The 26,047-nt window shown below is 42.5% G+C and overlaps 1 protein-coding gene across 1 annotated transcript in view; it reads left to right on the top strand.

The window, feature by feature from the left end:
- Positions 1–7,240: 7,240 nt before the first annotated feature.
- Positions 7,241–26,047, top strand: part of LOC124556383 — a 156,086-nt gene continuing 137,279 nt past the window's right edge. The window contains exon 1 of the mRNA XM_047130345.1: positions 7,241–7,636. Coding sequence (XP_046986301.1) covers positions 7,241–7,636 — 396 coding nt within the window. The remainder of the gene's footprint in view (positions 7,637–26,047) is intronic.

Genomic DNA, 26,047 nt, shown 5'->3' with positions numbered 1-26,047 from the left:
AAATTGTAGAAGCTGTAGACACAGTTCAAACAACTTTGAACCTTGCCCTAAGGGAAGTCCAGCGTCAAAACCATCAAGGAAACTTAATGGGGAAATGGTGCATCTTATCTGTGTCACACAATAAAATTATTTCTTTTCATCTTCTCCAGCAACACCAAAAACCTTTACATGCATTTTTTTCGCCATATATATATATCAGCACATGGAAACGATGTTATTTTCTGAAAACGCGACAGTTGTGTGTTAAGCTAGAGCAACACCACCTTCAGTGGACTGAGGAAGATTTACTACAAGAAAATAAAAATGTAATTGTTTATCCAGGGGAATGAACCCTGCTAGTAGTTTTATTACGGTATATTGATAATTTTTACTTTTGGACCGTCTAACTACAGCTGAATGAAACACAATTTTCGTGCTACACGCGTTTCGCCTTTATTCTCTGCAGGGCATCTTCAGAGGCCAGGAATACGTACATATTTTTATCATGTAGTTTACATTTTGGGGCAATGTACCTATAGGTTGTAAACAATTGTGCTGGTTGTTTTTTTCTTTGACGTAGTGATATTTTAAATTCTACTCACTAGTTGCGTAGACGATTTTCTACATATTATGCTTCTGTTCCATTTTTGGTATTGCTCCGTTTCTTATAACTGCGACTTGGGGTTTTCTACATGTCACAGAGCTATGAACTGAACACTTGTTTTGATGCAATGTTTTGGTTTGTGTTGCCGACTGTCTGATGTTATTGCCAAAGATCGAATGTTTTTGCCAACTTTCGAGAGGAATTTTTGAGAGATCTGTGATTAATTTGTGTATGCCTGTGCGCGCACGTGCGCGCGCGCGCGCGCGTGAGTGTGTGTGTGTGTGTGTGTGTGTGTGTGTGTGTGTGCATCTTTTTGTGTGAAATAGTATTTGTTTTGGTGAGCTTTTTTATTATTATTAATTTTGTGTGTGTATGTGACAAGAAGTCGAAGGGGGAGCGGGTGGAGAGAAAGAGAGAGGGAGAGAGGGAGAGAGGGAGAGGGAGGGAGAGAGATGTAAATTTTTGTGGCTGCATGTGCGAGTGGAGTGATTTTTAGTTTATCATTTCTTTTATTAACTGTAATAGAGAGTCTGTACTGATATATGTTTGCTCATTTATCACATGTTTCTTTTCAGCGATGGCTTTCTGGAAGGGGAAGTTTTCATTCAGGTAATTGTCATGGTTGTTTATTCTCATGATTTTAATTTCTTGTTCCATGTTTGTAGGCTGGTGGTTATGGTGTTTAAAATGTCTTGCAAACGTGGAATGGTTTGTTTCGTACTTGTAACACCTGATAAGTTTTTTGTAGCGTGTTTTAAAATTCCTGCATGTCCTGCCTATGTATAATGCATCACAACTTTGACAGTTCAGTTTATACATTCCTGATCCCTGGAATTTATACCTCTTGGTAGTTGGTCGGCTTAAGTGTGATTGGAGGGTTTGCACAATCTTATATGCTATTAGGAACCCCTGTCTCTTTAGTATGTTTGCCACTCTATGTGTTAATTTATGTGTGTAAGTCATAGTGTACCATCTGCTTTTTTTCTTTGTAATGTTGTGATTGTGTGTGTTTATTGAGTGTGTTTGTGAGTTTGCAGCTTGTGAGTTATCTTGTGTTCTGGAAGTGTTGTGTTTGTTTTGCATTTGTTTTTTTTTTAATTTTTTGATTGAGTCTGTGTACTACATGTGTGTCATACCCATTGGTTCTAGCTATTTGTGTGATTGTATTAATTTCTTTTTCATAGTTTGTTTTGTTGAGTGGGATCCTGTTTAATCTATATAACATGTCTTAGTGCTGCAAGCTTCTGGTTGTGGAGATGATTAGATGTGGAATGTTTTATTTGTCTGTGACTGTAGGTTTTCTAAAAATCTTAAATGTACCGGTATGCTATTTTTTATTATTATTGTTATCTCAAGAAATGTATTATTTGTCTGTGGCTGTTGGTTTTCTAAAGATTTTAAATGTATGTTTGCTATTTACTTTTATTATTATTGTTATGTCAAGAAAATTTATTTGATTTTCTTTTTCAATTGTGAATTTTATGTTCTGAAATGGTTTGTTGATTTCCGACAGGAGTTCATCTATTTTTTCATATGGCACATCTGCCAGAAAAATTATGTTATCCACATATCTGTACCAATATATGATTTCAAATATTTGATTAGTGCTTATCTTTCCAAATAACTGATTTTCTAGATGACTGATAAAAATATTTGCTAATGCTACTGATATTGAGGATCTCATAGGCAGTCCATCACTTTGTAGGTAATATTCATTTTCGAACTGAAAGTAGTTTTGTTTGGTTGTCAGTCCGAGCGTATTAGTTATTTCTGTTATTGCTTCTGTGGTGAGGTTGCCGTGGGATGTGAGATTTTTTCTATGATTTCTATTGTTTCTGTGATAGGGATGTAGGTATACATGTTTTCTATGTCGAATGAAATCAGTGATGCTGTGTGTGGTACCTGTATGTTTTGTATGTGTTCTATTAGCTTTCCTGTGTTTATCACTGTTCTGTTGTTTTCTGTTTTATAGTGTTTTGTAATTAAATTTTGGAGATGTTTCGTATCTGGTATATTGGGACTTTCCTGAAGCTAATAACGGCTCTCACTGGCATACCATCTTTATGTATCTTTGGTTGGCTCGGAGTGTTCGTGCTTGTGGGTTTCTCTGTGTTATGTAGTATTTCTGTTTATCTGTGAGTGTGTGTTCAATGTTTGTCAGTGTTCGTTTCAGGTTTTACTGGAATCGTGTAGTTGGGTCTGACTTCAGTTTTTGTATGGCGTTAGTATTTACGTATTCCTTGGTTTTGTGATGTACTGCTCTTTGTCCTATTTCCTGTTCATCAAATGATGTCTAATTATTTATGATGAAATATCGGAAGTTCCAGCACACTAGCGTCTTAACACGCTGTCGACACTGACACAGTGATTAACCTTTGGTAATAAAGCCGTCTAGATCGCGAAATATATTTCTTTATTAATAGCAACGTTTCAACACCCCGCTCAGAAATAGGTGTACTGAGGCACTAAAGGTTCCTTTACAAGTTCTGATGTTGAAGGGATCGATTGATAGGACACATTCTGGGTCATCAAAGAATCATTAGTTTAGTACTGGAGGGAAGTGTGGGTGCTAAAAACTGTAGAGGGAGACGAAGAGACGAAAACGGTAAACAGGTTCAAATGGATGTAGATTGTAGTACTTTAAACATAGCTGCGCTACAGCAACGGTTCCACGTAAATCAGACTAAGAACAGCCGACCAGTTGCAAAGGATAAAGTAATCTTTACCTAGGTTTCAATAGATATAAATCTATCTTCTTCAGAAGACGGCAGTATTATAACATGAAGTGATATGTCCTTATCGTTTAGGCAAACATCCGCATAGTTACATTAATCATATAAAATATAGCCCTGAAAACAGGGTTTGTCAAACAAATAAAATAGGTACATAGAAGTTGCAGAGCGCCTAAGCGCTCTGCAACTTCTATGTACCTATTTTATTTGTTTGACAAACCCTGTTTTCAGGGCTATATTTTATATGATTAATGTAACTATGCGGATGTTTGCCTAAACGATAAGGACATATCACTTCATGTTATAATACTGCCGTCTTCTGAAGAAGATAGATTTATATCTATTGAAACCTAGGTAAAGATTACTTTATCCTTTGCAACTGGTCGGCTGTTCTTAGTCTGATTTAGATTGTAGTAGTTACTCGGAGATGAAGACGCTTGCCCATGACAGTGTAGCGTGTAGAGCTGCATCAAATCACTTTTCGGATTGAAGATTACAACACCAACAACGGCAAGTTTTGATCTAATTATCATGCTAGCCGAAACTTCGTTACAAATAAAAAAAACCTTCAGACAAAGTTGAATGAAACATACTCTGAAATTGTTAAGGAACCAAGAATAAAATGCAGAGAGGAAAGATTATTTACAACTTGTGCAGAAGTCAGGATGCATTTATAGAAGTCGGAGGTGATGAAAGGCACTCAGTGGTTGACAAGGGAGTGAGACAGAGCTACAGGCTATCCTATTATTCAGTCTGCACATTGGACAAGCAGTAAAGGAAACGAAGGAGAAAATTGGAGAGGGTTTAAAGTCTAAGATACAAGAAATAAACTCTCTGAAGTCTGCCGATGACATTGTAATTCTGTCAAAGACAGAAAAGGATTTGTGAGAGCATCAACAAAGACAAAACAATGATAAAGGAATGTAATAGTATGGAATAAGATGAGGGTAAGGAAATTAGTTTAAGAAATGAGACACTGAAAGTAGAAGACGAGTATTGCTATTTGGACAGGAAAATAACTGACGAAGTCCGCAGTAGAGAGAATATAAAATGCAGTCTGACGATAGTAAGAATTGTTTCTCAAAACGGGAATTTGGTAACATGGAATAGAAATTTAAATGTGAGGATGGCTGCTCTGAAAGTAAACTCTAAGACAAAAAACTCGACGAACCACGGAAGAATTATCCGAATGGGAAGGAAATCAACAGACGTGATGTACACGTACAGACGAACAAATGATTACAATTTGAGAAATATTGGTTGGTTTATTCGAGAGAAAGAGCCTCACAAACTGAGAAAGTCAATAACGCGTTGCTCGCCGTTGTTGTATGTGCTTCTGGAGGATATCCGCCAAATTCTGTCCAGTTGGCTCGTTAGAACGTCAAATTCCAGAGCTTGTCGTAGGGCCCTGCCCACAACGCTCCAAACGATCTCAACTGGGGAGAGATCTGGCAAATTTGCTGGACAACCAAGGCTTTGGCAAGCACGAAGACAAGCAGTAGAAACTCTCACCGTGTAACAGCCAGCATTATCTTGCTGAAATGCAAGCCCAGGATGGCTTGCAATGAAGGACAAGACGGGGCGTAGAATATCGTCGAGGTACTGCTATGTCACTAAGGACTACACCCTTTCTATGTTCGAGCAATGCATGCTACAGAACAGACGCTACTATGTAACCTTACAATCTAAAAACAGCCGATGGAGGACACAGAAAAATGGACTTGCACAGGGTAGTGTCTTGGCTCCAATATTATTTAACATCCATACGAATGACCTTCCCATCAGCCACCAGACACGAATGTTCATTTATGTCGATGATGCAGCAGTGGCCACACAGGATAAAACCTTTGAATAAGTGGAGGAGAATCTCACAGGAGCCTTAACAGAACTTGCTACCTATTACGAAGGCAATAATCTCAAACCAAACTCTAGTAAATCTCAAGTATCCGCCTTCCATCTTAGGAACAAACAAGACAAACGGAAACTCCGAGTCATGTGGCAAGGGGAAGAGCTGAAGCATACAAACAGCCCAAAATACCTGGGAGTAGCATTGGACAGAGCACTTACTTTTAAGCAGCACTGTCATAACACTAAAAATATGGTCTGTGTCAGGAACAACATACTGCGGAAGCTAACAGGTTCATCGTGGGAAGCTCAACCACACGTTTTGCGCACCACGGGTCTGGCGCTGAGTATCTCAGCAGCGGAATACGCGGCGACAGTTTGGAGGAACTCTGCTCACACTAAGCAAGATGACGTCACCGTAAACGAAACTGTACGTATTGCCACAGGATGCCTCAAAACAACTCCCAAAGACAAAATTTATCCCATCATAGTCATAGCACCACCCACTATCCGCAGACAAGTAGCCGCCGAGATCGAAAGACCAAAACAAAAGAATGATCCTCGACACCCGATGCATATGCACCGAAAACAACGTGTCCGACTGAAATCCCGCAGGAGTTTCATTGAAACTACTGAAGAGCTCGCCACCAAGCCCGTCGCAAGGCGGCTGTCTCTTTGGGAAGAAATGGTGTCACGCTCCACAATGGAACTACTCGAGGACGGATCTACAGGATTTCAACTACCTTTTACAACTTGGAGGTGATTAAACCGACTGCGCACTGGAGTAACTGGGTGCAAATCAAACCTATTTAAATGGGGCTACAGTGACAGCGATAGATGTAAATGCGGAGCAATATCGGACTTGGACCACCTATTGATTTGCCCAGATACGTCTATAACATGCACTAAAGACGATATTTTGAAAGTCAATGACAAAGCAACCTACGTTGCTAATTACTGGGAAGGGAAGATATAATCGGTGCGTCCGGATACGGAAGAAGAAAACCGCTATGCTGTAAGGGTGCCGTAGATGCCAACCAAAAGCGTCTTGTAATGAAAAGAAATAGCACCTCAGCCCATTACTCCTGGCTATCGAGTCGCATGGCAGGCGACAGTCAGATTGGTATCTGTCCGCTGTCCGAGGAGTCTCCAGACACGTCTTCGGAGCTCAGTTCGAAGCGGGACTCATCGCCGAAGACAATTCGACTCCAGTCAGTGAGATTCCAGGCTGAATTTTTCATATATAATTAATCACAATTTGAGAAGAACATGTACATACCTACAACACTATAGGGAAAAACGACCTTTTCTTATCCCTTGTTAAAGCTGTCAGTGGCAGAGAGAGGAGTTCAATATGCAACAATAAATTTTTTTTATTATTTGCCGAATAACGCAAAATGTTTGACATGTAGCGAAGTAAGGCTGAAATATAATTGAAAATCATTTCACCCCGACAATTCCTTCTTTTCCATTGACGAACTTCTACTCAAAAGCTGGTAGCCAGAAAAGAAAAGAAGACTTTTCTTAAGTGTAGTTGCGTGAGTAGGAATTAAGTGATAATAATGTCATTAATGTTAAGACTAATCATGTATACATATCCTATAAACTGACTAGTTTCGATCTTTTCGCTGAAAGAACCGTTCAAATTATCCGTAGAACATGTAACTAACTAACTGTTCACTCAAGTAGCTCGTCAATTGGCAACACGAGGCTGAGCCACCCCGTTCCAGGCCTCCAGCCATGGAAAAATCCCTGGCAGTACCGGGAATTAAACTCGGCTCCTCCACGTAGCAGTAGGAAAGGCGACCACCCAGATGTGAATGCTGAGAAATTCCGATATGGTTCCTTCGAAAAGTCGCGGCCGATTTCCCTTTCAAACTTTCCCTGATCGTCACCCTCTATAGGACGTTCAACACTAAGCCATTTTGCTTACTTACTTCAGAGTCTATAAAGCACCGTGGTTTTATCCCCACCCCCCTCCCCTCCAACCACCAATTAAAAACTATTCTTGCAGTATTGCTGGTAGTACACATTCCATTGGCTGTCTTATGTTCCAGAGTCCCGAGGTGAAGAGTACAAAATGGCTAGACGACCGCTACCAAAGACGAGGAAGGGCCCGCGGGCCCGCAAAAACAAGCCGCGCGTCATCCCGGAACAGGATCGTCGCATCTGCGGCAGCATCTGTCTGTGCCAGCTGACGATAGTTGCCAGCTGCGTCGCCATCGTCTATCTGACGGTGGTCGTGTACCTACCGTCACACCGTGTCTTTAGATCAAGCATCAATCCCGTACCTGTTATGTGCCACACCGCCGAAACCGTCATGATGAAGAACAACTGTCCCTGGGCATCATGCGGCGAGTGGTGCCTCACCAGGACCACTGGATTCTGCCCCCAGATCCACGTCACGGTGAGGCGCAATGGAACAGAAATCCTGTTCCAGGACTGTACGAACATCCACAACGTCGATTGCCCCCAGGTACGTGTCCACTGTTGTCCATTTGGCAGAGTAACTATTTCGTAATAGGACTAAGAATGGTAGGCATAAACGTTTAATTATCGCCTCGAAGTTCTACTTTGCGACCATGAGATTTGGTGATGGTACGAGGGCAGTTCAATAAGTAATGCAACACATTTTTTTTCTCGGCCAATTTTGGTTGAAAAAACCGGAAATTTCTTGTGGAATATTTTCAGACATTCCCGCTTCGTCTCGTATAGTTTCATTGACTTCCGACAGGTGGCAGCGCTGTACGGAGCTGTTAAAATGGCGTCTGTAACGGATGTGCGTTGCAAACAACGGGCAGTGATCGAGTTTCTTTTGGCGGAAAACCAGGGCATCTCAGATATTCATAGGCGCTTGCAGAATGTCTACGGTGATCTGGCAGTGGATAAAAGCACGGTGAGTCGTTGGGCAAAGCGTGTGTCATCATCGCCGCAAGGTCAAGCAAGACTGTCTGATCTCCCGCGTGCGGGCCGGCCGTGCACAGCTGTGACTCCTGCAATGGCGGAGCGTGCGAACACACTCGTTCGAGATGATCGACGGATCACCATCAAACAACTCAGTGAAACTTCCTGGCAGATTAAAACTGTGTGCCCGACCGAGACTCGAACTCGGGACCTTTGCCTTTCGCGGGCAAGTGCTCTACCAACTGAGCTACCGAAGCACGACTCACGCCCGGTACCCACAGCTTTACTTCTGCCAGTATCTCGTCTCCTACCTTCCAAACTTTACAGAAGTTCTTTCTGGAATCAACTCAGTGCTCAACTTGACATCTCTGTTGGTAGTGCTGTCACAATTGTTCACCAGTTGGGATATTCAAAGGTTTGTTCCCACTGGGTCCCTCGTTGTCTAACCGAACACCATAAAGAGCGAAGGAGAACCATCTGTGCGGAATTGTTTGCTCGTCATGTGGCTGAGGGTGACAATTTCTTGTCAAAGATTGTTACAGGCGATGAAACATGGGTTCATCACTTCGAACCTGAAACAAAACGGCAATCAATGGACTGGCGCCACACCCACTCCCCTACCAAGAAAAAGTTTAAAGCCATACCCTCAGCCGGTAAAGTCATGGTTACAGTCTTCTGGGACGTTGAAGGGGTTATTCTGTTCGATGTCCTTCCCCATGGTCAAACGATCAACTCTGAAGTGTATTGTGCTACTCTTCAGAAATTGAAGAAACGACTTCAGCGTGTTCGTAGGCACAAAAATCTGAACGAACTTCTCCTTCTTCATGACAACGCAAGACCTCACACAAGTCTTCGCACCCGAGAGGGGCTCACAAAACTTCAGTGGACTGTTCTTCCTCATGCACCCTACAGCCCCGATCTCGCACCGTCGGATTTCCATATGTTTGGCCCAATGAAGGACGCAATCCGTGGGAGGCACTACGCGGATAATGAAGAAGTTATTGGTGCAGTACGACGTTGGCTCCGACATCGACCAGTGGAATGGTACCGTGCAGGCATACAGGCCCTCATTTCAAGGTGGCGTAAGGCCGTAGCATTGAATGGAGATAACGTTGAAAAATAGTGTTTTGTAGCTAAAAGTTTGGGGAATAACCTGGTGTATTTCAATGCTGAATAAAACAACCCCTGTTTCAGAAAAAAAAGTGTTGCATTACTTATTGAACTGCCCTCGTATTAGTATACAAGATTTCCCAGAAGGAATGTCAGTATTCGAGGATATGGACAGGAACGATCTTTGGAAGCAAAAATGTCTGGTAAACATGGGCTGTAAAATGTATGCATTGAGAACTATGAGCACTTCTTTAATACTGTGAAGCTAATCTCTTCTACTGCAGGATTTTTGCCTTACGTCTTTTGAGAGGTTGTAGTAACAGCCAAAACAAGAAATTAGTCGAGAAAGCATGGCCTCTGAAGTTCATACCTTAACGGGCTTCATCTTCCCAACTGTGAAGCCCGTCTCTTCTACTAAACTAGAGCTCACAGCATTTTAGAGTCAGTGTTTAATAGACCACCTCGTCCCAAAATGTGGAAAGTAAAGAGCGTGCAGCAGAAGAAATTTGTTTGACAGTATTGAAGGTGAATCAGTGCTCATGTTTACCATTCTTTTTTATTTCGAACGATCGTTCCTGTCCTACCCCTGAGTACTGACCGTATCTCAAATGGTTCAAATGGTTCTGAGCACTATGGGACTTAACATCTGAGGTGATCAGTCCCCAAGACTTACAACTACTTAAACCTAACTAACCTAAGGAGATCACACACATCCATGCCCGAAGCAGGATTCGAACCTGCGACCGTAGTAGCAGCACTGTTCCGGATTGAAGCGCCTAGAACCGCTTGGCCACATCGGTCGGCCGACCATTCCTCCTGCGACGCCCTGCATACAGGACGGTGAAAAACAGTCTGAAAAGCTTGTAAGGATGTTGCAGATAGGTTGTGCTGAGAAATAGTTGTTAAGAGAAAACTTCAATACGATGCGCCGTTTCCGAGTTCAGTTAGCATTGAAGTTAGCCAAACAAGCCGTTTTTCACGCAAATTCAAACGGTCCGCCAAAGACGGTGTCGCCAAACGTCTTTTTCGTTTGGTGCCCTAAAACAGAACTAGAGAGCGATACAAAAATTGGACATAGGGCGGCACTAAGGATAAAACCCGAGCCAAAGGCTGAACAGTCTCGCGCCCTATCAGTTACGGTATGAGAACAACTGACACTAACTGCATCTGGTGGGGGGGGGGGGGGGGGGGAGGGGGGGTTGCTTGAGTTTGCGCGCGAAATGGCCTAACTGGCAATCTTCAATGCTAATTAACTCGGAAACGGCGCAACATACTGAATTTTTTCTTAACAATTATTTCTCGGGACAACCTACACTACAAGAATCTTACAAGCTTTTCAAAATATTTCCAGCCACCCTGTGTACAGGGTGAGAGAGCTAAGACAGGCCAACACAAATATATCCAGAATGAATAAATATATCAACGTGCTGCTTTCGCCAAGCTATAGTGGACGATATGGTGGATTGCTTGATGTTCGCGAACAATTTTTACCGTTTATAGTATATGTATAGTATAGTATATGATCAAACAGTGTCAAGATAACAGTACTGCAAACCATTGTCCCAACTCGGTTGGAAATCTGGCCATAATAAAAAAGTGGATATAAAGTCCTACAAAACTCTGTTCCTTTTAGATGTTTGGGATCGACGTCAGAATCACAAAATTCAAAATGGCGGATCCAATTTAGTGGTTAAATAGTCATAAATTTAGCAGATTCGAGTGAAACTTCGGGTTAAAATATTTTGAGGTCGCTGATAACGAATTACAAGTCGAATTTGCCGTATTGAAATCTGTTATCTGGTATTTTACATTTTTTAAACACAATCGTAGTCACGTTCGTCGCTTGCGTCATTAAAAGTATCAGAAAGGTCGCTGCCGGGTTGTCCCATGGGAGATAATTCGAAAAGCAGTGCTTTAAGCTCAGGTGGCATCTGTTTATCTTATTCAGTTACCATTTTCTGCGCGCTTGAGATGAGTGGATTTGAAGATGCCAAAGCGGTTGGAGTACGTCATGCAGTATTTTCTAACGAGAATATTTGCCCGTAAAATCCTCTCGCTAACGCCGGATATCCTTATACCAAATTATTTGCGCATCGTCAGATACCCGTCCAATCGTCAACGGAACCGCTTCGATTATGTCATATCCGTGCATCAAAATTATGTGGACTGGTGTCGGCATCGAGCATTATTGCATAATATTGAGCATAATTGCCTGCATGCATGCATGTGCAAAGGAATTTTCCAGCATATTTCTAAATAAAACAGGCACTGCAGTACTGTATCGCCGCATCTTCTCCTGATGGCAGAACAGTGGTTTACGGCTCTGTTATCTTGATACTACTTGATCAAGTCCCATACATGTTATGTCGTTGAAGTTATCTTTGAAGCTTCGTTAAAACACCAGAGAAAATGTACGTAATTCCATTTAAAAAAATGAGATCGGTTATTAATTTGGCGACTATAAAAGTTAAAAATCACTAGAGAACGTCAAGATATTCACCGTATTGTCCATTGTAACATGGTGAAAACCGCACCTCGATATATTTATTTATTCTGGATGTATTTGGGATGGCCAGTCTTAGCAGCTGCCTTACCCTGTTCATCTGTCAGGGTTACACATTTTTCGCAACGATGGATGGACTGGCGGAGACCTTCATTGAAGAAGACTACATTTTGTCTGTTCTCTAAATGTTTCGCATCGAACATCACCTCGATGACATTCTGAAAATACCTGCCACGCAATTGTTTCTTGATCCGACGAAAGAGCGAGATATCACTGGGTGCCATGTCAAGAAAATACGGCGCTGAGGCAAAATTTGATAACCCAAAGAAACAGCTTGGGTGACTGTGTCGCGTGCAGAATGAGCATAATCTGTTAGCTCCACAGCATGGCTTCGGAAAAAAGTACTTCATCACCTTGCCTGATGATGGCTGAGTCTTCCATTCTTTCGACCATGGTGGATCTGCATGATAGTGCCGTTTGCTTGTTCTTCTGTCCCGGACCCGCCCGTCACTCGTCTATCGCAGTCATGTGAGTTGGTCTGACGCAACTGGAATGCTTTCCTTACCGCCTCCGTCCGGCTGGCTTTTTAAGCGGGTGTAGCAGTAGCGGAGCTCAATGGGTGACGACATCTGTCTTGTTCAAAGCGTCGTGCAAGATGTTGAAAACTGATGCAGGATTGATTTCTATTTTTTCCACTGTTTCTTCGATTGTTGTACGCAGGTCTTGGAGCACCAAAGCATGTACTTCCCTTATATTCCAAGTTCTTCACAGAGAGATGCTTTGCCGTTACATTATTCGTCATTCAAGCTTTTTCGACCTCACTGGAAGCGGCTTCGCCACGAATCCACTGTGTCGTATGATAGAGCATTGCTGTAGTGCACGTCCAGAAACTCAGTCTGGATTTATAATTTGTTTTCTGAAAATGGCTTCATAGCTGGGAGTGTACAGTAATGGGAACAGGCTAAATAGATATTTTAATCCTTCCAATAGCAGCCAGCGTGGCTAAATATTATCATACAGCTATTTATCACTGATTAATTCTTGAGCAGTTGTGAAACACAGTATTCCGAATAAGTGGGGCCTAATGGAAGCGATTGTTAGACGGGTCGTACGAATATCTCTTGAAGATGCTCATCAATGTAACATGATTGCTGAACCCGTTTCTCATTGAGTATCTACATTATTAATTATAGGGACCAATTTCAGAGGTGTATTTAACAGAACAATGTAACCTTTACAGAATATTTTGTGAAAGGTCGTGACACAGCGACACAATATGCCAAGATAAAACCAGTCCAGATGGCGGACTGATCAAGATATTAGAAGAGTATATCGAGGGAACCTGATCCCCTTACCAACCGGATATCAAGATGTAGATTACTCGCAGTTTCCTCAAATTACTTGGGTACTTTAACAAGACGACAGCGGTTTCATTTTCCAATACGATGTTTTACTCAGCGTACTTCGTGGTCGTCGGGACGTTAAAATGTAGCTCTGAATTGACATCGCCATTTAGAAATTCATTTAAACAGTCATAAAAATATCAAAGTGACTGGAATATATCTTCAAATATATGTATAAAGGAATTAAAACAGTTTGATAGAGAGTCTGAATAAGCACGGTCAACTTCCTGGATAAATAGTGAATATATATGTGTCGAAAGTCCCAATGTGCATCTGCAGCGGAGGAGTGGTCTGTACTGGTATAACTAGTTGTTCATAAGCTTTACTTGAGACCAAAACACAAATTTACATCGCGAAGATGTCGTGGAGTAACTGGGCCGTACGTTAGGCAAAAATACACCGTAAGAATTTCCGCTAAAGAGACAGTACTGCATCGATCCCAACAAATAATATAACTCCTAGTTTTGAAGTTCCTTGCGATATCTTTGCAAACTTACTTGACAAGAGTCGTGTCGTTGTGGTCACGGCACGTTCAGACTACGTCCACCCAACTTATACTTTAATTAAAATAGCTTTGTGATTTATGTTTACAGCGATTTGAGTAGTGGGGAGTAGTAGCCAGCCTGTCGCAGTTGTTTCTGAAACGCCACGAGTTCGCTGTGTCGACTATTTTGTAGGTATATGCAGAGTACTGTGAGGACTGGTCGGCTGCACGCCACACCATTCCACTACAATCTGTCAATAACAAAGTTGTTTTATACGATCTATGGCTTAAGAGTCTCTTGTCTCTGTTTCCCGGAAGACATTTTTTTCTTATTTTGCATTTAAAAATATTGAGAAGTTAACATAACTTTGAGGTGTGGTCTAAATTTTGGCTAGTCATTAGCATATTGAGGCATCACTGAGAAAAACTAAGTAAAATAAAGGAAAAACAATTTATTTACAAAATTAAATCTTCGAAACATTTTATAAAGTAGATGAAAAATAATATGAGATATTTTTATTTTTAAATCACAATCGTTCCTCCAAAAATGTAGTCACATCATGTAAAACATTCTAATCAGTCGACAAAACTCACACAATTTAAATGTCTTTATCAGTTCCTACACATTTGTTGTGTGTCCACATACTCCACACTATGCAGATAATCCATAGCACGTCATCAGAAAAGTTTGATGCACAAAAAATGTATTCTGCGTTTTCTGTGTCTGGCTTGTTTTTTCCAGCAGGGAAGTCTAAATGATTCAAGTCGTCATCAATGAGTGGCTAGGCTGGATCATCTACCTGTGACACATATGAATTATCTTCTTGCATTTTTCGTCCATTTCGGTTTCTGCTTTTTCTGTTTCTTTCATTTTCTCTCAACTGTAACCTTTTCGATGAGATTTCACCCTCTTTTTCAAACTTCAGCTTCTGTTTCGAAGCGTTTCCTTTGCGACGATGAGTAGAAGTTTTTTCTTCAGTAGGTCTAGAAATTTTTGCAACATTGTTTTGTAAGGAGTGCCAGTTATCTGGGCAGATTCTCCGGCTTTACGTCCTTCGTTGTTTTTCACTTTGTTTGCCGTAGGAACTGGAGCAATCTCGTCGGGATCAACAGCCGATGAGGTAGACCTGTTTTGCTGAGGCTCCTGCATTAAAGGGGCTGACACATGTGATGTTCCCGGCGTAGGACTAAATGAAATGAAATCGAGTTCTTGAGAAGGTTGTTCTTCGTCGTTTTGCTGTGGCACTGACAACGAGCTACAGCTTTACGCTGCATCACTCGTAGACTCCAAGTAGCCAGCTTCAGTAAAGATAGTTTCGTCAAGAGGATATATCGCTGTGACTGTGAACTATTTACTGCTGTTTTTCCTGTTTGTACTTTCAGATATGCTTTCCCAAGCAATTCTATCATTTCATAAATATTTAGTGGTCTATTTCAGTGGCGAAGACATTTCCTTACCACTTCAAACTTTTAAAGGTGCCATGGAAGTTTTATGTAGGGTCTGCAGCTTGTGTGTACAGTGTGGGCGAAGCGACACATCAATCACGTGATTACTTCTTGCACTATCAATGAGGTCGTCATTACGCACATGAGTGAATTGCCCATCCAGTTTCAGTAAAACTGGAGATTCCTTTGAAGGCTTCACTTTTTGTACTACATGGTTGAACCATGTACAAAAGACGTTGGTCTGCACTCTGCATGAGGGATGTGCAACACCGAATGTCCCTGGAGGAGCCCCTCACATTAGTTGGTTGTTCATATTCTTGCGAGGGAATATAGCCAAAGGAGGGATATAATACCCAGAAGCACTCATATATGCAATCACTGTAATTGTTGTAGATCGCTAAACAGAGGTAAGGGCAGCAATTTGTCGGTTACTCCTCTTTAAAATAATACAAGGAATTTTACTTTTTACAGTTGTTAATCCCATCGCGTTTACATTACGGATACCGTCAGCCGAAAACTTGTGTTTCTGATACATCTTGCGTTTCAGATAAGCCTTCTGCAACAGATTAAACAAAATTTCAACATGTTTTTCATTAAACCCCAGAGCGCGTGAAAAATAACTTCCACAGCACTCACGCAACGACACAGCCTTCTTATAACGTTGCAAAAATAGATCCACACAAGATCTTCCCGCATCTCCATTCTTAAATGGATGTTGTAGACCATTCCTTGTCGCTATCTGCTAAGCAGTTCGACGTAGTTCACCAAGTGTCAAGCCATAAAATACCTCTTCCATGTGTATTAGGTAAGACACTAGCTCCTTCTCCAATTCTGTACCTAATACAGGTTCTCTTCCAATTTTCCGTGAGATTAGTTTTGTGGGAGAAATTTCAGCTTTGCAGAATGCTTGTAACGTCGATCGTGGCACATTAACTACTTTAGTAGCCTTCAATGTCCACATAATTTTATGTCAGACTGCGCGAATCACCTTGCTCATATCTGTTTCATTCCATTTTTTCTTCTTTCCCTGCGGGCTGTATTTTGGCTTTTTTATCAGCATTCTAGAACGAAAACAGCACAGATTAGTCATACAGACAAAATGGTCCAAAAATATACCTACAGTTCAAATGTAGACATTACATACTAGTCAGAATTTAGACAATTATTACTACGTAAATTTAAGGTTAGTTACAAAACAACGAAAAGTAGTAGCTGCTAAAACTAAAGCCATTATAGAAGCTGAGATTATTCTTAACATGATATACTAAGAGAGAAGATTATTCGTAAGCACAGAAACCGTATGAAAAAATTATGAATGGGTGCCTGCAAAAGTTTTAAGATTTCCGAAACTGAGTTTATGTTGATTACAACCGAATGCGAGGATGAACTGACGTGGTGAAACTGCAGAACAAGTGAAGTGGCCTGAAGTACTGTTTTACTTTGCTTCCGCTAGGCTACAGCAATTCCCAGTACGAAATGTCGAGCTATCCCAAATTTAGACCCTACACCTCTCGTGATATCTGGTGGTCAAATCCGCATTACGTAGGTGCCGGTTGGTTGATTTGATTGATGAGACCAAACAGCGAGGTCATCGGTCTCATCGGATTATGGAAGAATGGGGAAGGAAGTCGGCCGTGCCCTTTCAAAGGGACCATCCCGTCATTTGCCTGAATCGATTTTGGGAAATCACGGAAAACCTAAATCAGGATGGCCGGTGAACCGTCGTCCTTCCGAATGCGAGTCCAGTGTGCTAACCACTGCGCCACCTCGCTCGGTTACATAGGTGTGTACGGATACCTTTGATCAGATAGTATAGTTGCAGTAATTGAGGCACTCAGAATGAAAGTGGGTAGCGGTGTGCAGGAGGATTTGAGACATATCTTGGAAGGTACTCATACTGTTAAATGAGCCATAATAAGTGTTTCTTTCTTTACCCTCTCTGTCAACTTTGAAAGCTCCAATAACCTGAATTCGTCTCATGAGCATTTTTCTGAGTTACAAATGTTGATTTATGCCCAGAGACAATGAAACTCAACGTTGATATCGAAACATTCAATTTTTTATTCATCTTACCGTCGATGAAAAGTCCCCTGCAGAAATATTGAGGCATGCTGCCTCTATGGCCGTCCATTATTGCGAAAGTGTTGCCGGTGCAGGATTTTGAGCACGAACTGTCCTCTCGATTATATCCCATAAATGTTCGATGGGTTTCATATCGGGCGATCTGAGTGGCCGAATCATTCGTTCGAATTGTCCAGAATCTTCGTCAAGCAAATTGGAAATAATTTGTGCCCAGTGACATAGCGTACTGTCATTCACAAAAATTCCATCCTTCTTTGGGAAGGTAAAGTCCACGAATGACTGCCAGTGGTCTCCAAGTTGTCGAACATAACCATTTCCAGGCAATGATTCGTTCAATCGGACCTAAGTCCCAGTACATTCCATGTAAAGGCAGTCCATGTCATTATGGTGTCACCACCAGTTCGCGCAGTGTCCTGTTGACAACATATGTCCACGGTGTTGTGAGGTCTGCGCCACACTCTAACACTATCATCATCTCCTACGAACTGAAATCGGGACTTATGTGACCAGGTCAGGGTTTTCCAGTCGTCTAGGTCACGAGCCTAGGAAAGGCGCTGCAGGCGATGTGCTGATATCAAAGGGAGTCATGTTGGTCGTCTGCTTCCATAGCCCATTAACGCTGAGTTTCGACACAGTGTCCTAACGAATACTTTCGCCGTGCTTCCCACATTGTTTTTTGCGGTTATTTCACGTAATGTTGCTTGTCTGTTAGCACTGAAAACTTCACGCAGATGCCGTTGCCCTCCGCCGTTAAGTGAAGGCCGTTGGCCACTGCATTTTCAAAGGTGAGAGGTAGTGCCTGAGATTTGGTATTCTCGGCAAAATCTTTATACTACGGATCTTGTAACAAAGTCTTACGAAATGGAATCTTCCGTGCCTCTAGTTTCAAATACCCATCCGCGTTCAAAGTCTGTTAATTCGCGTCCTGCGGCCATAATCACGTCGGAAACCTTTTCGCATGAATCACCTGAGTACAAATGGGAACTCCACGAATGCACTGCCCTCTTCTAGCTTGTGTACGCGAAAACACCGTCATCTGTATATGTGCACATCGCTATCCCAAGGACTGGTACCGTAGAGCAGTACGGTTGTTAGAATTTGTGTTATCCAATACTTGCTGTACAAGGTATTGCTGCCCTTTGTTTATTCCGACACACATTCCATTCCGAAACCGCGTGGTTTTATATTTGTAAGTTCACTTTTGCACCAATTCTCGCTTAAAATCGAAGGTGTGCAAATTTTATGTTTGTGGCCGCTTGAGGGTAAGGTAGTATACATTTTTTTAAAATACATATTTCCTTACTTTCGTTCGTTTGGTCACTTCGTTGCATGTTTGAATTACCAGGAGATCCCAAAGGATAGTCTGGTAGCCAAGTTTGTAGACTATTTAGCCGCGATATAATCACGTTGCCCAGGGTGCACCACGTGGAGGCTAGTCTACTACGTACCCCAGGCTTCAGACCTGGCCGTAGTTGCTGTGACCAAGTTCTGGCATTAACATCCTACATAGAGGCTGGCTTTCAACAGAAATTGAAAACAGGTGCTGTATTTCTAGACTTAACATCTGCATATGATACTGTTTGGAGAGATGGAATAATTTACAAACTCTTAAGAGTGATTCCTTGCCAGATTCTAACATCCTTAATACATAATATGCTGAGTAACAGAACCTTCCAGGTTACCCTAAACGGAAAGACAAGCAAAACAAAACTTATTAACAACGGGCTTCCGCAAGGCTCCGTATTGGCCCCTCTTCTGTTTAACCTCTATATAGCAGATCTCCCAAACACAAAGTCAAGAAAATTTTGCTATGCGGATGTCATAGCACTGGCTACCAGAGACAAGTATCTCTTCAATACAGAGGAATTCCTTAATAATGACGTTGAAATACTATACAATTATTTCAAGAAATGGAGACTCAAGCCAAGCCCAAACAAAACTGAAGTATCTACATTCCATCTTAATAACAAAATGGCAAATGAAATTATTAACATAAGACTCGGAAACACCAACCTCAAACATAATAAGTTTCCAAAGTACTTAGGTATAACATTGGATCGCACTCTTTCTTACCGAAAACATCTGGAGAACACCACTGCAAAAATTGGAACGCGGAATAACATCATCCAAAAACTTAGCGGTACTACTTGGGGAGCTAACGCAAAAACATTACGCACATCTATCGCCTTAGTGTTCTCTGTGGCTGAGTACTGCGCTCCAGTCTGGATTAATAGCTGTCACACCAAACTTATTGATAGGCAATTAAATAACACAATGAGGTTGATTTCTGGAACTGTTACATCAACGCCCACGTGCTGGTTACCGGTGCTATGTAATATCCTGCCCCCGGACCTGCGTAGAAAAGCGGTCCTACTGCACGAATTCAGAAAGATTAAGACAAAACCAGAACTACCAATTAAAGAAGAATTCTCACAACTGCGACACACTCGATTGAAATCAAGAAAGCCACCCATACGCACAGCTGAGCAGCTTCAAAATAATAACTATGACCACATGAAACAATGGAGACTAGATTGGAACCAAAAGACAAATGACCAACTACAGACCTGGTTTGAGAGCTATAACTGCAACATCTCTGGAATGGAACTAACACGGAAAACATGGTCCGCATTAAATCGAATACTTACTAGACATGGCAGGTGTGCGGGTTCACTACACTAATGGGGAAGAGCGATGTCACCAGAATGCGACTGCGGTGCGCCTAGACAGACGATCCAACACATCCTTGGTGAATGCTCCTTGCGAGCATATGCAGGGAACTGGTCCGACTTCCTGGAGGCATCCCCATCGGCGCTAGAATCGATCTCAAAACTCGATATAACCTTTTAACTGACCAATATAAACATAAATTATATTTATGATTGTTATAAGATTTTAATGTCTAACACTTGATGTATTAATGTTGCATGTATAGCCATACGCTAAATAAAAATAAATAAATCCTTACTTTCGCTACTCTGGAGTTAATAGTATTCTTCATGACTGCCTGTTGTAATGGAAAAAAGAGCCCAAAGTAAGTACTATTTTTTTCGTGTTAAAAGTTCGAAAACTGAAGATAGGCTAATGAGCTCTTTTACTTTTTAGGTAAAAATGCAACGGAGTAAGTTTTCCGTAAGTAATATGACCTATAGTAGATATAATTCCTGCAATCATTTCTCACGTTCCATACGTTTACCCCATGTTTTATTTAACTTTCTTCTTTAAACAACTCACGATTAGTTTTTCGATGAAAAAAGCAGCTATCCTCTTCCAAGTTCTAGAATTCTCTGAGTAAAATGTGTTTGGTTGGAATGACATTTTACTCTTACATATACATCAGCGTTTTCTATTACTAATGTATTTGTACTTTACATTAGAAACATATTAGCAAGGCACTGACATCTGTGAATATTAAGACTACATGACAGTGTACATGGTTATTATTTAGGTTGACAATAATTAATGCGTTACTCTTTACTTTTGCTCGTCCATGTCTAAGCTGAGGGTGTTGATAATTTCTTTGTAATTGAGTTGTACAGAGCCTGCGAGAAACGTAGAAGTATGAACACGGAACCGGTGTTTCGTAGTGACTGGGCGTCAGTAAGACAGTGGGATAGGCAAAGCTGACTAATCGGGGCGATTCAATTCCTTGCGTCTCTACAGCAGCTGCACAAGTGAAAATCCCTCACCGACCAATTTATTCACAGCGCGGCCTTCTGTGCTCTTTGTAAGTTACGCCGCATTTGGTATTCTTCGCGTGAAATCAGGGTGCTGATGAACTCGAACTAGCTTTAGAACTAAAAATAGCGAGCCACGACTTCCATTCTGCAGTGGTAAAAGTTTAATTTTGTTTTGTCATAGTTGTCAGATGCAGTGGATCTAGTTTAATGGAAAGAGTTTTGCATAACGTGGGTGCCGGTCGTAACATACGCGCTGCACCTGTTGCTTCGTTGTACAGTAGTCTGCCACAGAAAGGAAATGCGCTTCCCTGAGGGACGTGCGGCTCTTTCACTTTCATTTCCGCCAGCTGTATAGCCCATGTCTTGATCGCCCGTAACAACCAACATACATTTTCCTATTTGACGCCAGCCATTGAACGACACATTTACATTTCTTTTCACTCAAAACACGTCACATTAAAGTTCTCATAATTTGTTTGCATACACGCTGATACAGAAGTCATGGGATACCTCCTAATATCATGACGGACCTCCTTTTGCCCGGATTAATGCACCAATTCGACGTGGCATGGACTCAACAAGTCGCTGGAAGTCCCCTGGAGAAATAGTGAGCCATGCTGCCTCTACAGCCGCCCATAACTGTGAAAGTGTTGCCGGTGCAGGATGTTGTGCACGGACTGACCTCTCGATTATGTCCCATTAATGGTCGATGGGAGACACGTCGGGCGATCTGGATGGCCAAATCATTCGCTCGAGCTGTACAGAAAGTTCTTCAAACCGATCACGAACGACTGTGGCCCGGTGACATGACGTTGTTATTTGGTAACATGAAGTCCATGAATCGCTGCAAATGGTCTCCAAGTAGCCGATCGTAACCATTTCCAGTCAATGATCTGTTCAACTGGACCAGAGGACCCAGTCCATTCCTTGTAAACGCAGCCCACATTATTATGGAGCAGCCACCAGCTTGCACAGAGCTTTGTTGACAATTTAAGTCCACTGCTTCGTGGGATCTTCGCAACACTCTAGCCTAATATCAACTCTTACCAATCGGGACTCATCTGAACAGGCCATGGTTTTCCAGTCGTCTATGGTCCAACCGATATGGTTACGAGCCTAAGAGAGGCGCTGCAGACGATGTGCTATTAGCAAAGGCACTCGCGTCTGCCGTCTGCTGCCCATTAACGCCAAATTTCATTGCAATGTCCTAACGGATACATTCGTCATACGTACCACATTGTTTTGTGCGGTTATTTCACGTAGAGTTGCTTGTCTGTTAGCACTGACAACTCTACACAAACGCCGCTGCCCTCGGTCGTTAAGTGACAACCGTTGGCGACTGTATTGTGCGTTTTGAGAGGTAATAGCTGAAATTTGGTATTCTCAGCACACTCTTCACGCTGTGGATCTCGGAATAATGAATTCCCTAACGATTTCCTAAATGGAATCGCCCATATATATAGCTCCGACTACCACTATGCGTTCAAAGTCTTTTAATTCCCATCGTGCAGCCACTATCATGTCTGAAACCTTTTCACATGAAGCACCTGACTACATATGACACCACCGCCAATGCACAGCCCTATTATACCTTGTGTACGCCACACTACTGCCATTTGCATGTGTGCATATCGCTGTCCCATGGCTTCTGTTCAAATGGCTCTGAGCACTATGGGACTCAACATCTGAGGTCATCAGTCCCCTAGAACTTAGAACTACTTAAACCTAACTAACCTAAGGACATCACACACATCCATGCCCGAGGCAGGATTCGAACCTGCGACCGTAGCAGTCACGCGGTTCCGGACTGACGTGCCTAGAACCGCACGGCCACCGCGGCCGGCCATGGCTTCTGTCTCCTCAGTGTGATAGAGAGGTTCTTAGTGTCAGTCCTCCACTCTCACCATTTTTTTTAAATTTTTTATTCATTTATTGCTTCCATTACAGCCGTTAAAGAAACCCCTATGGACGCAAAATTCCACAAGTTTGAGCTTACTGTCTAACCTGCCAGAGCAATTTGCTACAGCAACACAACGCCAAAAGTCGATAGCACGCAAGAAATTACAAAGTTCCTATTAATGAAGAAATGGAATTTCTACTATTACGTTGGAATATTCGGATTTGAACCGAGCTAAATTTAGTAGTTTAACACAAATACAAATTCATGGAAAAGATTGGCCAAATGTTGTACATGCCGTGTAGCTTTAGACGGGGTAGAGACCAGGACATTATGAAACAATGACCAAACTGGAGGCACTGGAAATATGGGTAGAGTGAAAACTAAAGAGGATGAGGTGGGGATACAGTGTCAGGAACCGAGAAGATATTGAAAAGAGATGGAGGCAACAAAGCACTTAGGCGTCATGAGGAAAGTAAGAAAAGTTGGCTAGGCCAGATCTTGAGAAGACAGTGCTTAATTCAGCAAGGAACTGGAAGAATGGTAAAGGAGAACAGAGGGAAAAGAAGAAGAAGAAGACACCAACTAACGGACCGTGTGAGATAAGAAAGCAATAACTTTGTGGAATTGAAGAGGAAAGTTCAAGACAGGGAGATGTGTCGACGTACCATACCTCGACCTCCGAAAGGCAGAGCTGTTACGTATGATGAACATACCATGTGGAACATGGTTTATTTTGTAAGAGAATTAAAGTTAATTTAATGAATCTTCAAGTTTATAGCAGTGCACGGTAGTCCTGTAAACGAAGGAGAGTTAAAGCGAAAACTTCACGTAGCTGCAAAATTTTTGTACAATAGTAGGAGGGAGTGTCATCAACAAAGTACGAAAAATACCAACAGGCGGGATATGAGTTTGAGGTGGGGGGAGGGAGGTGGTAGCATTTTAAGTACACATTTTTATGTTTTCCTTGAAAAACTCGAAAACCGCGGCTTCTGCAGTCACTGTTTTGGATGCGCTTTTAATTGGTGTTTCAGAAGTTGAAATGAAAATTTGAAAGATGAGAAATAAAATGAAACCATCCCTACGCAGTGGTTCGCGTTGGAGTCCCTACAACTGTACACTTTTCCCTCGAAACGTTCTACCTTCAGCGATATCGAGTTTCTCGGGGCGGCCGCACATCTGCTTCGCCGAGGGCGTCCTCGTGACTGCTGCTAATTGTCCGCTCCTGCTGGCGTATTCGCCCACGTATTTCAGTGTATCGGCTGCCACGCAGCTGTTTACGACCACGTCAGGCTTGTGAAACGAAACAAAAAGCAAGCAAAAATACACTGCTCTCTCTCGCGTTCATCAGCCCTTGGCTTCGGTAGTTAGCCGCCCCGATACGTGGAAAAGACGAGTGCCGTTGTTCAGTGTGGGAAGCCCTGTTTCGCACTGAGGCTGTTGAATAATACCGTAGACGGTTTCCGAGATTCTGAATTCCGTACCATTACATTTTCATTCCCACATAATGTAAGACATTGCGTCATTTTCGTGGGCTCAACGGTGGAAATGTTTCCTCTGAAAGAGTTGAACAAAATCTTCAGGAACAGCGACACGTAGTTAACATAGTTCACAACAGCTGTACCTCTAGCACACGACGACTTTTTGAACAATCTGACGTTCTGCGAACTCGCATATTTCGAACATTTAGTGCACAAAGCTTGTACGCATTTCACCTATAGTTAGAGTCACAAAAATAATGTTGGCTGCCATTGACTGTCAGAAGCAAGCGTAGACTACGGTAGTTGTCATAGTAGTCTCCGTCAGTTAAGATCTTAGCCACGTTAACTGTAAGTTAGGTGCGTTGCGTACCTACCAGGGTTACCTCGTTTCGATCACTTTGTTTGCGTGTGCCATCATTGTCTTAGTACACTGAAGCGCCAAAGAAACTGGTATAGGCATGCGTATTCAAATACAGTGATACGTAAACAAGCAGAATACGGCGTTGTGGTCGGCAACGCCTACGTAATACACAAGTGTCTGGCGCAGTTGTTACATCGGTTACTGCTGCTACAATGGCAGGTTATCAAGATTTAAGTGAGTTTGAACGTGGTGTTATAGTCGGCGCACAAGCGTTGGGTCATAGCATCTCCGAGATAGCGATGAAGTGGGGATTTTCCCCTACGACCGTTTCACGAGTGTACCGTGAATATCAGGAATCTGGTAAACATCAAATCTCCCACATCGCTGTGCTCGCAGAAAGATCCTGCAAGGCGTGGACCAACGACGACTGAAGAGAACCGTTCAATGTGACAGAAGTACAACTCTTCCGCGAAATGCTGCAGATTTCAATGCTGGGCCATCAACAAGTGTCAACTCGCCAATCATTCGACGAAACTTCATCGACTTGAGCTTGACGACCTCACGACACAAAGCTTTACGTCTCCCCTGAACCCGTCAACACCTACAATGGACTGTTGATGACTGGAAACATGTTGCCTGGTCGGACGAGTCTAGTATCAAATTGTATCAAGCCGGTGGACGTGTACTGGTATGGAGACAACCTCATAAATCCATGGACCCCGCATGTCAGCAGAGGACTGTTGAAGCTGGCGGAGGCTCTGTAATGGTGTCGGTCGTGTGCAGCTGGAGTGATGCGCGACCCCTGATACGTCTAGATACGACTTTGAGAGTTGACATGTACCTAAGCATCCTGTCTGATCACCTGCATCCGTTCATGTCCATTGTGCATTCCGACGGACTTTGGCAATTCCTGCAGGACAATGCGACACTCCGCCGGCCAGTGTGGCCGAGCGGTTCTAGGCGCTTCCGTCTGGAACCGCGCGACCGCTACGGTCGCAGGTTCAAATCCTGCCTCGGGCATGGATGTGTGTGATGTTCTTAGGTTAGTTAGGTTTAAGTAGTTCTAAGTTCTAGGGGCCTGATGACCTCAGATGTTAAGTCCCATAGTGCTCAGAGCCATTTGAACCATTTTTTTGAATGCGACACTCCACACGTTCAGAATTTCTACAGAGTGGCTCCAGCAACACTCTTCTGAGTTTAAATACTTCCGCTAGCCATCAGACTCTCCAAAAATGAACATTATTGAGCATATCCGGGATGCCTTGCAACGTGCTGTTCAGAAGATACCTCCTCTCCTTTGTACTCTTACGGATTTATGGACATCCCTGCAGGAGTATGGTGTCAGTTCACGCCTGCACTACTTCAGACAATAGTCGAGTCCATGGAACGTTGTGTTGCGGCATGGTGTAGCAGGTGTAGCAGTTTCTTTGGCTCTTCAGTGTAGATTCCTCTAGAAGCCGGTAGCGTAGAACCTTCTAGAAACTGAGTGATGGTATGCAAATGGCCGGGTAGCATACGAATCATGCTTGTTCCACG

The sequence above is a fragment of the Schistocerca americana genome, chromosome X (genome assembly GCF_021461395.2).
Source record: "Schistocerca americana isolate TAMUIC-IGC-003095 chromosome X, iqSchAmer2.1, whole genome shotgun sequence".
NCBI lineage: Eukaryota > Metazoa > Arthropoda > Insecta > Orthoptera > Acrididae > Schistocerca > Schistocerca americana.
Note: the sequence above shows the minus strand (reverse complement) of the source record. Positions and strands in the feature narration are given on the sequence as shown.